General features: G+C 52.3%; 2 protein-coding genes across 4 annotated transcripts in view; one reads left to right on the top strand and one right to left on the bottom strand.

The window, feature by feature from the left end:
• Positions 1–896: 896 nt before the first annotated feature.
• On the bottom strand, positions 897–2192 carry LOC126576316 (replication factor C subunit 2). The gene is made up of 3 exons (XM_050237538.1): positions 2030–2192; positions 1850–1961; positions 897–1780 (listed from the first exon to the last, which is right to left on the bottom strand). Exons 1-3 carry the CDS (start codon positions 2113–2115, stop codon positions 947–949), a joined length of 1032 nt encoding a protein of 343 aa, XP_050093495.1. The 5' UTR covers positions 2116–2192; the 3' UTR covers positions 897–946.
• A 157-nt stretch (positions 2193–2349) lies between these two features.
• Positions 2350–12500, top strand: part of LOC126576308 (maternal effect protein staufen) — a 12527-nt gene continuing 2376 nt past the window's right edge. The window contains exons 1-6 of one of the 3 annotated variants that reach the window (XM_050237528.1): positions 2350–2514; positions 3685–4198; positions 8680–9176; positions 9247–11733; positions 11808–12061; positions 12139–12500. The exon at positions 12139–12500 is cut by the window's right edge and continues 2376 nt beyond it. In XM_050237528.1, the coding sequence (XP_050093485.1) occupies positions 4074–4198; positions 8680–9176; positions 9247–11733; positions 11808–12061; positions 12139–12375 (3600 nt within the window). In that variant the 5' untranslated portion in view covers positions 2350–2514; positions 3685–4073 and the 3' untranslated portion in view covers positions 12376–12500. Of the gene's footprint in view, positions 2881–3684; positions 4199–8679; positions 9177–9246; positions 11734–11807; positions 12062–12138 lie in introns of all 3 variants that reach the window. The other 2 variants (XM_050237529.1, XM_050237527.1) reach the window with 2 other exon arrangements.

Here is a 12500-nt window from a genome sequence, read left to right as displayed (position 1 = left end):
CGCTGGTATTGTAAGTAGGCGCTGTCTTACCTTCAGGAACATCAGTGGCATTCCTGCATTCTGTCTTCACTTTAACCACCACAGGTGATGAACATCGAAAAGAACCGAAAGAAGACACTATCGCTGATTCCAATGGGTAGATACGCTCAACCGAAGGAGATCTCCGGTGTCTGTGCATTCCTGGTTTCGGAAGATGCTAGTTACATTACTGGCGAGACGATCGTCGCTTCCGGTGGCATGCCTTCCCGATTGTAACGGTATTTCACTTCTGTATTCGTGGTTTTTGGGAATGTAATAATCCGATACAAGACAGAATATGCCTCATTATTCTAACCGAACAGAAATCGACCGCTAAGCGATGTTCTTCATTCAAAACTCCTAAAAAAAGGGAACGGAAAACCAGACGAGAGAGGTTTAATATTTTCTCTTCCAAGCGGTTCGTACACGGTTCCATCTATTCGTTAAACGAAAAAAATGGAAATGCAACCAAAAAACATATGTTCGTTTTTGTATGCATGCGAATAAAGAACAAATATGACCAACCTTCCAACGTCACTTTGGGACCCGAATTCAACTTATCACCCGAAAGTAAAAAAATATGAATAATTAATGAATATTTTTGCACTTCACGCGTGGCAGAGTAAGCGGAACGATTAATTCAGCGAAACGTTTAATTTTACAACGAATGCAGTATATCAATCCAGCTGTTAATTCATCAATTCAACGACAACGCCCTCGCCTGTGCACTTCAGGAATTTTATCTTTGACAATTATTTCAGAGTTCCGTTAAGTTGCAAGGAAAAGTTTATGGAAAGAGCATTTGAAAAGCAAATCAAAAGAAAGAAGTCATTTCTATGGAATGCAAAACTCGGAATGGATTTTGTTTCAAAGAACAGTTTTCAGGTCTGTAGTGGAAATTGGACAAAATTTATTACAAATACCTTGCTCAAGCATGCTCATAGGACGCTTCACACATGCGGGCCAACAAACCGGACATCTGCAACAGCGAGTTGAGACCATCGACAATCTTCATGTGCGTCTCTCCAATCTCGCGTATAAAGTACAGCTTCAGCTTCTCGTTCATGTCCATTCGCCGGCATACACGGAACACGTTACCAATAATGTCCTCGGCCGCGTAACCGAGGCGCCACAGTTTGCTCATGATTTTGTACGCCTTGTGAATGTCTCCCTTGACGCAGTGCTGCAGCATATCCTGTACGAGCAGCGGATGCGGCTCATCGCACACCTTAAACACGTTCGCCCCGTTAATGTGCCCGAATCCGTTCGCCGTAGACTGTAGGTTATTCAGGGCCTGTCGCATGTCACCCTGCGCCGTGAAGACGATCGCTTCCAGTCCATCCTCATCGTACGTAAGCACCTCCTTCTGGCAAACCTCGACCACCTTGGCCAGAATCTGAGCGTCGGACAGTTTCGAGAAGCGCAGCATAGCGCACCGCGACTGGATCGGTTCAATGATCTTTTCGCTCGTGTTGCAGGCCAACGCAAAGCGCGTCGTGTTGCTGTAGATTTCCATCGTACGCCGGAGGGCCTGCTGGGCACCCTCGGTCATGCTGTCCGCTTCATCGAGAATAACGATCTTGTGTCTGCCCCGCGGCAGTGTTACCTTCTGCTGGGCAAACATCTTGATTTTGTTCCGCACCACATCAATACCCCGTTCATTCGATGCGTTCAGTTCGAGCACGGCTTCACGGAAGTTGGGCCCCAACAGGATACGGGCAAGGCAGAGAATGGTCGTTGTTTTACCAACCCCGGGAGGACCCTACAAATCGTACAAACGCATCATTCAGTCTCGCTCAGGCACAACAAGCTCACAGGATCCGAAACCTACCGCAATGATAATGTTGGGTGCATTTCCTTGGGTCGCGAAGATACCCAACCGTGCCACCGTGTCCTCATTACCGACGATTTCATCAAACTTTTGTGGCCGGTACTTTTCGATCCTGTAAAAACAAAAATGCATGCCGGGATAAGCGAAACGCCGGTCGCCGGTCCGTCAGCCGATGCTTACCATGGAAGATTCTTCTTTTTCCCCTCGTTTGTAGCCGGATCCTTGGCAGGTGCCGTAGAGGATGTTGAGGGTGTTTCTTCGGGCATGATTATTTGTTCAGAAATAACAAAAAACTAAAAGTAACAAGGACCAAATCGCGGCGGAATGCAAACAAAATGTTCGCGCCTTCAGCTCGCTCCGGATGTCATGTTGAGAATTTCGCCGGAAAATGTTTGTGCGACGAAGTGATTCAAGCAAACCCGGCCCCGTAAACATAGCCAGCATAAACATTTTGAAGTTTCGGTCCCCGCTCTGCCCGCCGCCGAACCGCCGCCGCTCACAACAAGCCAGCAAATGTTTAGATAAATTAATCGTCCTTTTTTAGTCCTTCTTTTGTGTGTTCACACCCAAATGAACGCCTTTTTCTTTACTGTTTGCCAACGATTCTAAGCACCCCCGCGAAACCGCGAGCGGGAATGTACAGTTCTTAGTGTGTAATTACGAAGGTATTTTTGTCGTGCTGCCGTGAACCGTGGGAAAAGCGGAGAACCGTGGAATCCTTTGAGCAAAGGGTACCGCAAAAAAAGCGGAACACCCCGTGCCCCTGCCATCTGTCTGTCTGCCTGTTTGGCTTTCGGTTTACCTGCGGTCCGGAACGATTCCTCGTTCGCTCCAGTCCGCTGTTCCTGCCGCTGAACGAAATCTGCTGACGAAAGGTGGCCCTCGAGGAAAGAACGGCGGAAACGGGACTCTCGGAAAGGCATACGTGCGCGTGTGTGTGGCAGAAATAGAATCACGGCCATTTTTGGCCAATAAAGGACACCCTTTCCGATTCCGTCTGATGGCCGCCACGACACATCGCTGAAGCGAAGGTAAATATCGAGACCACCGGGAGTAGCGAGCGAAAAATAAGTCACACGGGGTCATGTGGGGCAACGCTCAAACCGGGGTCCATCTGGAAGCCTTTTCAACGGCGGGGCCCTTGCCAATCTCATACAAGTGTCACCACGAATGCAACGGCCTCGCTCGCGCGCTCCTCTTGCCAGTGCCAGCCAGGCAAAAGTAGGAAAATGGAAGGAAGGTCAACGAAGAAAACGAGCACGCAAACGCGTAGGCCATGAATGGGAAGAAGACGCATGGCATCGTCGTCGTCGTTGTCGCCGCCGTCGCAGGAGACAGCAGATGTTCCAGGCTATAGAGAGCCTCCGCGCAGGCAGAATAACGGCAGAAGGTACATCCTTCGCCGTCATCGTCATCATCGTCGTCGTCGGGGTCGAGTCCTCGTGGACGTCACCGAAGAAGAAGAAGACGGCGCAACAACTTCCCCTTCGTGCGCTCGTTCGCTCTATCGATCGTTATTTCATTCATACGCGGTACGGCCGGGATCCTTGCCTTCCGTTCGATCCGGTCCTTTTGCCGCTTGTTGCATGCATGCTCGGCGTTGCCTGCGTGCGTGCGTCCGTTCGTTGATGGTGACGGTGGTGGGGTGAGCAAGGATAAACGGATCGCTCCGCTAAACAGCTGATCAACCCTAGTAGCCTTGGCTTTGGCTGGTTTCTGTTAGCTGTCGTTTTCTGGTGGAGGCCGTCAAAAGCTCCTTTCTAAAACAATCGCAGTAACCTTGGGGCGTAACAAAGGTTTCATGATTTGTTTTGTGTTGTTCTCTCCCATTTCAGCAAACCCCCCAACAGTGAATGCGTTCGTATCGTGGTGGAAGGTATCAGTGCATCGGAAAGAAATCATCTGTGGTGTGGTACCCACAGTGTCCCCGCGTGGTAACCCGCGATTCGATAAAGCATCACGTGTGCTTCGTTACTGCCGTCGTAATCATTCAACGGCAGCAGCAGTGTGTGTTGACCGGTGGGTGAAGAGTGTTTTGTGTAAAGTGTTGCTGTGCTTGACCCGCGAAAGGTACCGCTAAATTCCAAATTTCCACCGACGGGAAGTAGTGCGCGTAGAGGTTTTGAAGCAGCACTCGTTGATCGGTATTCCGCCCCGTGGAAACAAAGTTTCATTGTTGGAGAACCTCTCTTGGATAGTAAGCAGCAGCAGCAGCAACATCACCATGCACGGACATATGCCGCAGCAACATCACGGGATGCACCCGGCACACCAGCAGCCACCGCCACATCTGGCTCACCTTTCCAGTCTTCCACCACACACGATGCAGCGGGACCATCCCGCTAATCGGTAAGCGCCCGGAATGGGATACATTTTTTCTAAAAAAAAAAGGATTTATCGATCCTTATTCTGATTGGCGTGGTGATGGGTGGAAGCCAAGTGCAAAGCAGCAAAAATTAAAAAAAAAACCAGAAGCACACCCCCGCGAACCAATGGGACAGTTCAGTGGTCAGTTGGAATCAAATTACAAACCATGCCGGCCACCAGCATGGATGAAACTCAACCATTGCATTGAGCTCTCGGGTTTTTTTCCGCTTTCGTTGGGGTGGGAGAGAATCAGGAAAACGCATCATTAACGAATGCAACATATGTGGCACCTCTCGCCCATATGGTTACGTTGCTGATACGCACCAGCCAGGGCCGGGATCAGGAGATGAACAGTACAAGGGGTAACAAGGATGCCCGGTCTATGCTCTGGTCCCCGGTCTCCAGGGTGGCGATGTTATGGCAACGGTCAGCGCTGCCTGGTATTCCATCGCTGCCTAGGGTTTGTCATTGTTGGTTTTTTTAGTGCTCCCAGGCGAGCCTAATTGAGAACCTGCGCCGTGGACCATACACAGAAATAAGTAAATAACAAGTGCGGCACTTGCAGCAACATGGAGGAAGGACGGGGGAAACGGGTGACATCGATGGAAAATCGATAATTTGCCACCGCGAATATGCAACGCGTTCGTCATCGTTTTGCGCCCATAGCCAGCTGGCAGTCAGGGATGGGAATGATACGCCAGTTATCTAGGAGTGGTTCAGTTTCCCGTGGCCGTTGCTGGTTTATTTTCTATAAATAAAAAAACAGGGAACGTGACAAAAAGTGCAAAGCTCCGTCTACGGGAACAGAAAAGATGCATTTCATGCAGAAATATGCTGATCCTTGCTGCATTGTTGTTGGCCATCAAGTTGCTTCCGCACGATGGCTGTGCGCCACGGTCGACTGACGGCAGCACACGACCGAAACTAATCCCGAGGCCCCAAATCGCTGACGCTGTGTTAAAACCGTCCCCTTGAGATCATATGCGTGTGCATCAGTTGCTGGGCATCATGTTGGCATGGCGATAGGAAGAGCTGGCCACGAATGCATTCACCGTTCAGCGCCGGCCAGAACACGCACTCACTACACGTAATAAGCAGCAGCAGAAGCGCACCGAGCATGGTTAGCCGGGCAGCATTCGCGAAACATGATGTCGCGCAGTTCATCGCGCCTGTTTGCCAACATTCCAGCGGGATCGAGTGAGATAGAAAGATGCGCTCTCGTTTTGCATACATTATCTTCTCCGCTTTGACGATTATGCGTGTCATTTGTGTTCAGGGCAATCAACGTGGAACGACTGCCAATGTTGCGACGAAGCAACAACAACCGTATGGTCTAGAGGTATGGGCAAGCAGTTCAAAATTCATTTAAAAAGTGCGGAGGGAATAAAAAATCGCATACACCGTCAGACCGTTTGATTGAGGTGCAACGAATGTGATTATGTATCCGGTCGTATTGTTCTCTTTCTTAACGAGACAATCTGGCTCACCTTTCTTCCTTTTTTTGTAGTGCCTGACCTGAAACGGGAATGGCAAATAGGGACATCATTTCAGTTCACATCGACGTCGAATAATCGATGCAAATTACAAGGTCTGATCACTTTTCATCAGAAGAAAGTATCAGCACCATTGCTTACTGTTGATTAAACCTCCGTACACTGGTTAGAAAAAGGAGTACCAACCAATGTTGGAAGAACAACGGAAAGGGACAGGGAGTTTGCAAGGATTTAAAAATAAAATCCCAACACAAAACGGTAGAACACTCCTTGCTTCTTGCTGCTACTGAAAGTAATGACCCTTCGCATCTCTCTCTCTCTTTCTCTCTCCGCTTAATGCTGGCTTATGATGCGCTGCCAGACGGTGAACGGCAGGGATCGCTGAGCCATGCGGCCCAATAAAAAGCGCCACCAATGAGATGCACATTTTGTATCACAAAAGAGCGCCGGCAACTGAAATAATAATAATAATCATCATCATCATTCCTGCGCCACCAAACCCCCGGGGAGGGGAAGAGGCGAGGGGAATCCGATTTTCCGATGCATTCTGGTGCAGTGACATCCTTGCATTCTATGCTTGCATTGAATGGGCCCATACTGTGGGTCCCTCTGCGAGGACCACTGGCCGCCTTTTCTCTCTATTGGGAATCTAGGAGACGGCCGCGGCGGAGCTACTGTGGATAGCGCAGGATAAAGAAGCGTGTGAGTGGCGTGCATAGCGATGCACCGAGGGATGCAATTATTTGCATAAACAAGCGAGAAGTTAAGAGAGATGTGCACCCCACTGAAAGAAAGGGGAGAGGAAGAGAGAGAGCGAACGATCGAGCGTGCTTTGATGAAATGATGATAGGGGTCGAAAGCAAAAGCTGCTACTGACCCCTGCAATTGGCCGGGTTTTAGACTATTAGAGGGATCGCAGTCTGCCGCGAGCGCAAAAGTGCAACGCAAGAACTCGTCGATGGTTCCCGGGGACTGTTGCTGCTGGCTGCGTGGTCTTTTCCAAGCCAAGGGAAGCAAAGACACGCGTTGGATACACCTTTATTGGGGTGGTAATTTTTTGAATGAATAGCGGAAATTGCGTGCCCAAAATGGCCAATGGTTGGTGTGTTTTTGATGGCCGGTTTCGATGCTCCATTGCCGTCATTTCTTAAAGAAAAGCCTCTAGAAGACCTTCGAATGATGTCGTCACGCTCCTCGTCCTATTTTCCTGGTTCTGCTCTAGTTTCTTCCATTTTCTAACAACCTAAACAACGTACTCAATCCACATACATGCATATTCTAATGTAATTCAAAGTCCAACTGACCATTGTGCGTGACTGTCTATGGCTTCTGGCTGTGTCGTTCTGCTAACCCAGAATGGCAAAGGCGACTGGTGGTGGCGCCACCACCACCACGACATGGCAATTGCAGCTCCCGGTCAATTTCCCGTTTCCCCGCAACAATGGAAAAAGCAATGGAAACACCGAACAACAAAAGCAAACACTTAAAACGTGCAGCATCCTCTGCCACTCAGCTCATAAACCGATGAAAATAGCCAGATCCTAGAGCCCATCGAAAAGAAAAGGGAGGGGAAAGGCACAACGGACAGCACAGCCAGGCAGACCGCGCCGCGCACACAAACAATGGAATTATGAAAATGAAGGCCTACTACCTGTGCGCCCAGTACGCTACCGACGAGGATGATGTGGTGCCTCTGCAATACTTGGACGGAAGGATTTGTCGCAGAGCGCCGGAGTTGCTTGAACCAAATAGTCAGAGCATCCTTAGACTGGTTACTCGGTAGTGTTAAACAAAGAGCAGACAGAAGCTTAAATGCCTGATATTGCGATCGAACATGCCAACATTTAAAGAGCCCTGTACTGTGCTCTTCGCTTGGGATTGGTTTCGGTTGCCGTGCAAGATTCACGGTGCGCGGTCCCTCATCCATGCAACGGATGTAGCGCGTGCAATATCCAGGCTAGTCTAGTCCGTCAGCCACCATCCAAAGACCACTCCAAACCCACGGTACCGCGGCTCGGCGATGCATGTCATTTTATTTATTTGTTTTATTCGGTAAATGGTCATAAATCCTTTTCTCACCTTGCCCTGTCAGTGCCTCGTCAGTCCAGTTTCCGTGCGATGCCGCCATGCAGCGCGAGAGCGATCGTGCCGTGCCTGCGCTGCGCCTTGAGTCCGATCTGCCAAAGGAAGTTGTCAGCATGGTAGCCGGGGTGACACCGGGAAGCCGGTTAGCCGGTTAGCCGGCGTCGCCGATTTTGTATAGCATTGCGCAGAAAACCGGTGGCAGAGTGGTGGAATAATAATAAAAATAGTAGCTAGAGAGGGGTCCCTCGCCATCTATGGGAAACGGTGCGAAGAACTTCGGGAAGAAGAGGGCATTATGTTTCCTTCGGCAATCCTTTTGCGTCCTGGGCTAACACTCTGGTGCTCATATTAATATATGACATAGTGTGTAAATAGGGTAAATCAGATTGCGGTTACTCGATCTCGACTAGCGGTCCGCAGAGCTCAGAGTTTTAAGGAATAAGAAATCATCAGGACGAAATGCCGGAGACAGAGCGATAGAGCGAAGAAAAGGGTGAATGTTGACTAACAGGCACACACTCTCTCTCTGTCTCTCTGTCCCTCTGTTCGCTGCTGAGTGAGTGGCATTACGAGGATTTGCAGAACCGCGAACCAACTCTCGATACAATGTGGCTGAAGAAGAGGAACCCCCCGGGGGCGCTCTGGTTAGTGCTGCTAGTCCATCGCCAGAGGCGATCGTGAAAGGAGTCGCGCGTGGTGATACAACGTCATTCGTGCACAGCCATCGGTTTGGCCATCATGCTGCTAGCTGGCCATTTTCTGCGACCGTTGCTAGTGAAAGAACGAACGAACGAACCTACCAGACATCGTCGCGATAACCCAATACCCCCCGGATACCTAGAGCGTACTTCGATTAATCCACTGCGTTGCTTTGTTTCTTTGTAGATTGAACAACGTGCGCCATCATCATCCGCGTGGTGTGGATCATCAGGCGGCGGTGGCAGCGGCCATGGCACCACCCCATCTGCAGATGCAGGTACCGCCCCCTCCTGCGCCACACCAGTCACAGAATGCCCGCAAGCCACCACCACCGTCGGCCGGGCCCGGATACTACGCACCGAATGGCACGATTCACGGAGGGCTCCAGAAGCCGCCACTACCCCTAACGGCAGCTCACATGCATCCACCGCCTACTCTGAACGTCGGGCCGACTCCTCAGCAACAGCAGCAGCAGCAGCATCTGCCAGGACAGCATCCTGGTGTCGTCGTCGGTGGTAAGCTACCGTACGGAATGGGTCAACAACAGCAGCAGCAGCATCCGGGAAAACAGTCAGTGTCCCATCAACACTATCCGTCGGTAGCGATGGCACCACCGATACCAGTCGTGTCGGCGGCAACTCCAGCCGGTACCAAAACACGACACATACCCTCGAATACAGACCGTGAGTGTTGCCGGAAACGCTTTGCTGGCAGAGGGACGAACGATCTAAGCCGGTCTATTTTTCTTTGCAGAAAAACATCACCATCACTCTCACAATACATCACAGCAGGCTGCAACGACGACGACGGCGACGAATGGAAATCTAGGTCCGGGCACGAAACCAACGACAGAGAAGCCATCCAAATCGTCCGGCGGTGTGATAAAGCATCATCACGCATCAACGAAGGAGATGGCAGGCACCACCACCAAGGTCAGCTCAGTACCAGTAGCAACAGCGCCCATTACCGTGAGCGCAAATCTGCCCAACGCACCGGTCGTCTCGATCATCCCCGGGTCGGTTGTGAACGTTGTCAGTGATGCCTCTGCCTCCGGAACTGGCACTGTTACTACGGGTGCCGGTAGCAATGGTGGTGGCACTGCCAGTGCAGCCTCTTCGACGGCACAACCTGCAAACGCAGCAACAACGAGTGGCGATGATGCAATGGCACAGGGTAGCGGTGGCCAACAGCAGGGCACCGGCCCGGCTACCCTGTCCTCTTCCAACTCGTCAGAAACCTTGGCAAACATGAAAGAGAAAACGACAATGTGTCTGGTGAATGAGCTGGCGCGATACAACAAGATCCAGCACCAGTACCGGCTCACCGGTGAGACGGGACCGGCCCACAGCAAGCGCTTCACCGTCACGCTCAAGCTCGGCGACGAAGAGTACACGTCGGAGGGGGCGAGCATTAAGAAGGCGCAGCATAAGGCGGCCGGTGATGCGATTGCCGCCACGAAGTACAAGCACCCGCCAGCTCGCACCAACCGCCGTACGAAGAGTGGTGTCAAGGGGAACGTGGGCAGCTTCACGCCAACCGTCGAGCTGAACGCGCTCGCCATGAAGCGGGGCGAACCGACGGTCTACAAGGTGGTGGCGGTACCGTCGACCGTCTCGAAGTACGCCCTCGCTGGTCAGCCCGGTACGGTGCCTGGAGGTGGAGCTTCCGGTGGTCGCAGGACGATGGTTGGACCGGGGGCGTCGGCAACCGGCATCGATAAGCTACCGCAGACGGTCCCGGCCGGTATGTTACCACCGTACGGTGGTTCATCGTTACCTCCAGGAGCACCTGGTGGTGGTGGCAGGTACGGACAACCGCACAGTATTGATGGCGGTGGTGGTACACCGTACTGGAATCGTGGCCCAGGTGTCGGTGGAGGGAGAGGTGGTATGGGTGGATTCCACCCCGGGAATCAACCGCAGCAGCATCATCAGCAGCAGCAGCAGCAGCTTCATGCTCACCATCCTCGTGGTCCGGCCGGTCTTGGGATCGAGGAACATCATCACCATCATCACCTTCATCATCACCATCCACCACCTCCTCCGGCGCATGTCAATCATCACCATCTACACCATCATCAGCATGACGCAACGGGTCATGCAGCTGGTGGCTATGGCGGCGGTGGTGGTGATGGTGTGCACCATCCTTCCAGTGCACCGTTACCAGCCCAGGAACTGTACAAGGCGACGCTGCGCGTTGGCGAACGAACGTTCCTAGGCGAAGGCCATACACCGCAGGCAGCACGGCATGATGCGGCGGCGCGCGCTCTCGAAGTGCTGAAACCACTGACGGCCTCCGAGACTGGCTCCGATGGTAAAGGCAAGCAGGGTGCTGGCGGTAGTGGAGGAACGGCAGCCGGTGCGGGAGATGGCGAGACAGCACAGAACGGTCATTCCGGCGAGGGTGGTGACGGTGATCCGAACGCGGAACTCAAATCCCCTATCTCGCTCGTCCACGAGATGGCCGTCCAGCGCCAGCTGTCGGTCGTGTTTGAAGTGATCAGTGAGAAGGGCCCACCGCACATGACGGTTTTCGTGACGCAGTGCAAGGTAGGAACGATCGTCACGGAAGGCGAGGGTACAGGCAAGAAGCTGTCTAAGAAGCGAGCGGCCGAAAAAATGCTCGAACAGCTACGCAATCTACGGAAAGCGGAACAACAAGCGGCACTCAGCAACGGTGGATCTGACGCGTGGACCGAAGGAAAGACCGGCGGTGGTAACGAGAAGCGCAAGAGCAAATCCTCTGCTGCAGCTGCTGCGTCCGCTGCCGATGGTTCCGGTGGTGGTGCTGGTGTGGCGACGTTGAAGAAGAAGGCACGCAATCTGATCAAGGAAAAGTCAGTAGCGGAGGGTGGCGTATCGGAGAAGGAGAACCCAATATCGCGCCTGATGCAGATACAGCAGGCACGCAAGGAGAAGCAACCGGTGTACGCACTGGTGGAAGGTGATCGACCCACCACCGGTCGTCGGAAACAGTTCACCATCGAGGTAACGGCGGCCGGCAAGCGTGCGGTCGGTGTTGGTATGACGAAGAAGGCTGCGAAATGGACCGCCGCCGAGGCACTGCTGATTGAGCTCGGGTATGCACCGAGCCGGGCCACCGGTGGACCGGTGAACAAGGAGAACCAGTCGTCGGCAGCCAACGAAGCACCGGCAACCTCTCGAAAGGTACTGTTTAACGATCCATCCGATGCTTCTGCCGGCGGTACACCATTGAAACCAGTGAATGGCAGCAATCAAGGTAAGGACGGATATAGCTTCTGAAACGTTTTCCTCGATTGGCCTTTCATTATCTAAAATTGTCATTTTCGGTAGGAGCAGGAACAGTACAGAATGGCCGAGGTGATGGCGCAAGAGATTTGATGAATGACAGTACGGCCTCAAACGACAGCATGGCCACCAACAGTTCCGGCGTGTCTAGTGCATCTTCCGGTGGAGCCGGTGGGCAGCCGCAAACGGTGAACAGCTCGGTGCAGTCTGCCTCATCTGCTACCAGCACGCCCTCGAAACCGGACGTCGGTCGAAATAAGGAACAGCTTCTCTACCTAGCCCAGCTCCTAAAGTTCGAGGTAACCATCAGCATCCTCCTGATCAAGTTGGTTGCCGTTTTTCGAAGAAATGCTTATACGATCTGTTGCATTTGCAGGTTCAGTTCTCTGACTTTCCCAAAGGAAACCACGGCCAGTATCTGACACTGGTGGTACTCACCACAGAACCGCCCCAAATGTGTCACGGTAGTGGTGCCAGTTTACAGGAATCGCAAGATGAGGCGGCCCGTTGTGCGCTTGAAATGCTGGCCAAGATCGGACTGGACAATGTGAAACCCAAGACGGTATCGGCGGCCCCGGATGGTGCCATAGCTGCAGGTGGTGCGAGCAAGTAGAGTGGTGAATGCGTGTGCAGTGAAGCGTGGAATCCCGGGAGAATAGTTTTAGTGTATGCACAAAAGTGTTATGGATCACCGATATGTTCCTATGGTGTGCATGGGTCTCCAAACCCACCATGGGA

Source organism: Anopheles aquasalis, chromosome 3 (assembly GCF_943734665.1).
Source record: "Anopheles aquasalis chromosome 3, idAnoAquaMG_Q_19, whole genome shotgun sequence".
Lineage (NCBI taxonomy): Eukaryota > Metazoa > Arthropoda > Insecta > Diptera > Culicidae > Anopheles > Anopheles aquasalis.
The sequence above is the reverse complement of the archived record's forward strand: the minus strand, read 5'-3'. Positions and strand labels throughout refer to the sequence as shown.

Coding starts and splice junctions, on each gene's coding strand:
- LOC126576316 (XM_050237538.1), bottom strand. CDS start 2,115: ATGCCCGAAGAAACACCCTCAACATCCTCTACGGCACCTGCCAAGGAT. Junction 1,962..2,029: donor AAAAAGAAGAATCTTCCATG/GTAAGCATCGGC, acceptor TTGTTTTTACAG/GATCGAAAAGTACCGGCCAC. Junction 1,781..1,849: donor CACCCAACATTATCATTGCG/GTAGGTTTCGGA, acceptor TACGATTTGTAG/GGTCCTCCCGGGGTTGGTAA.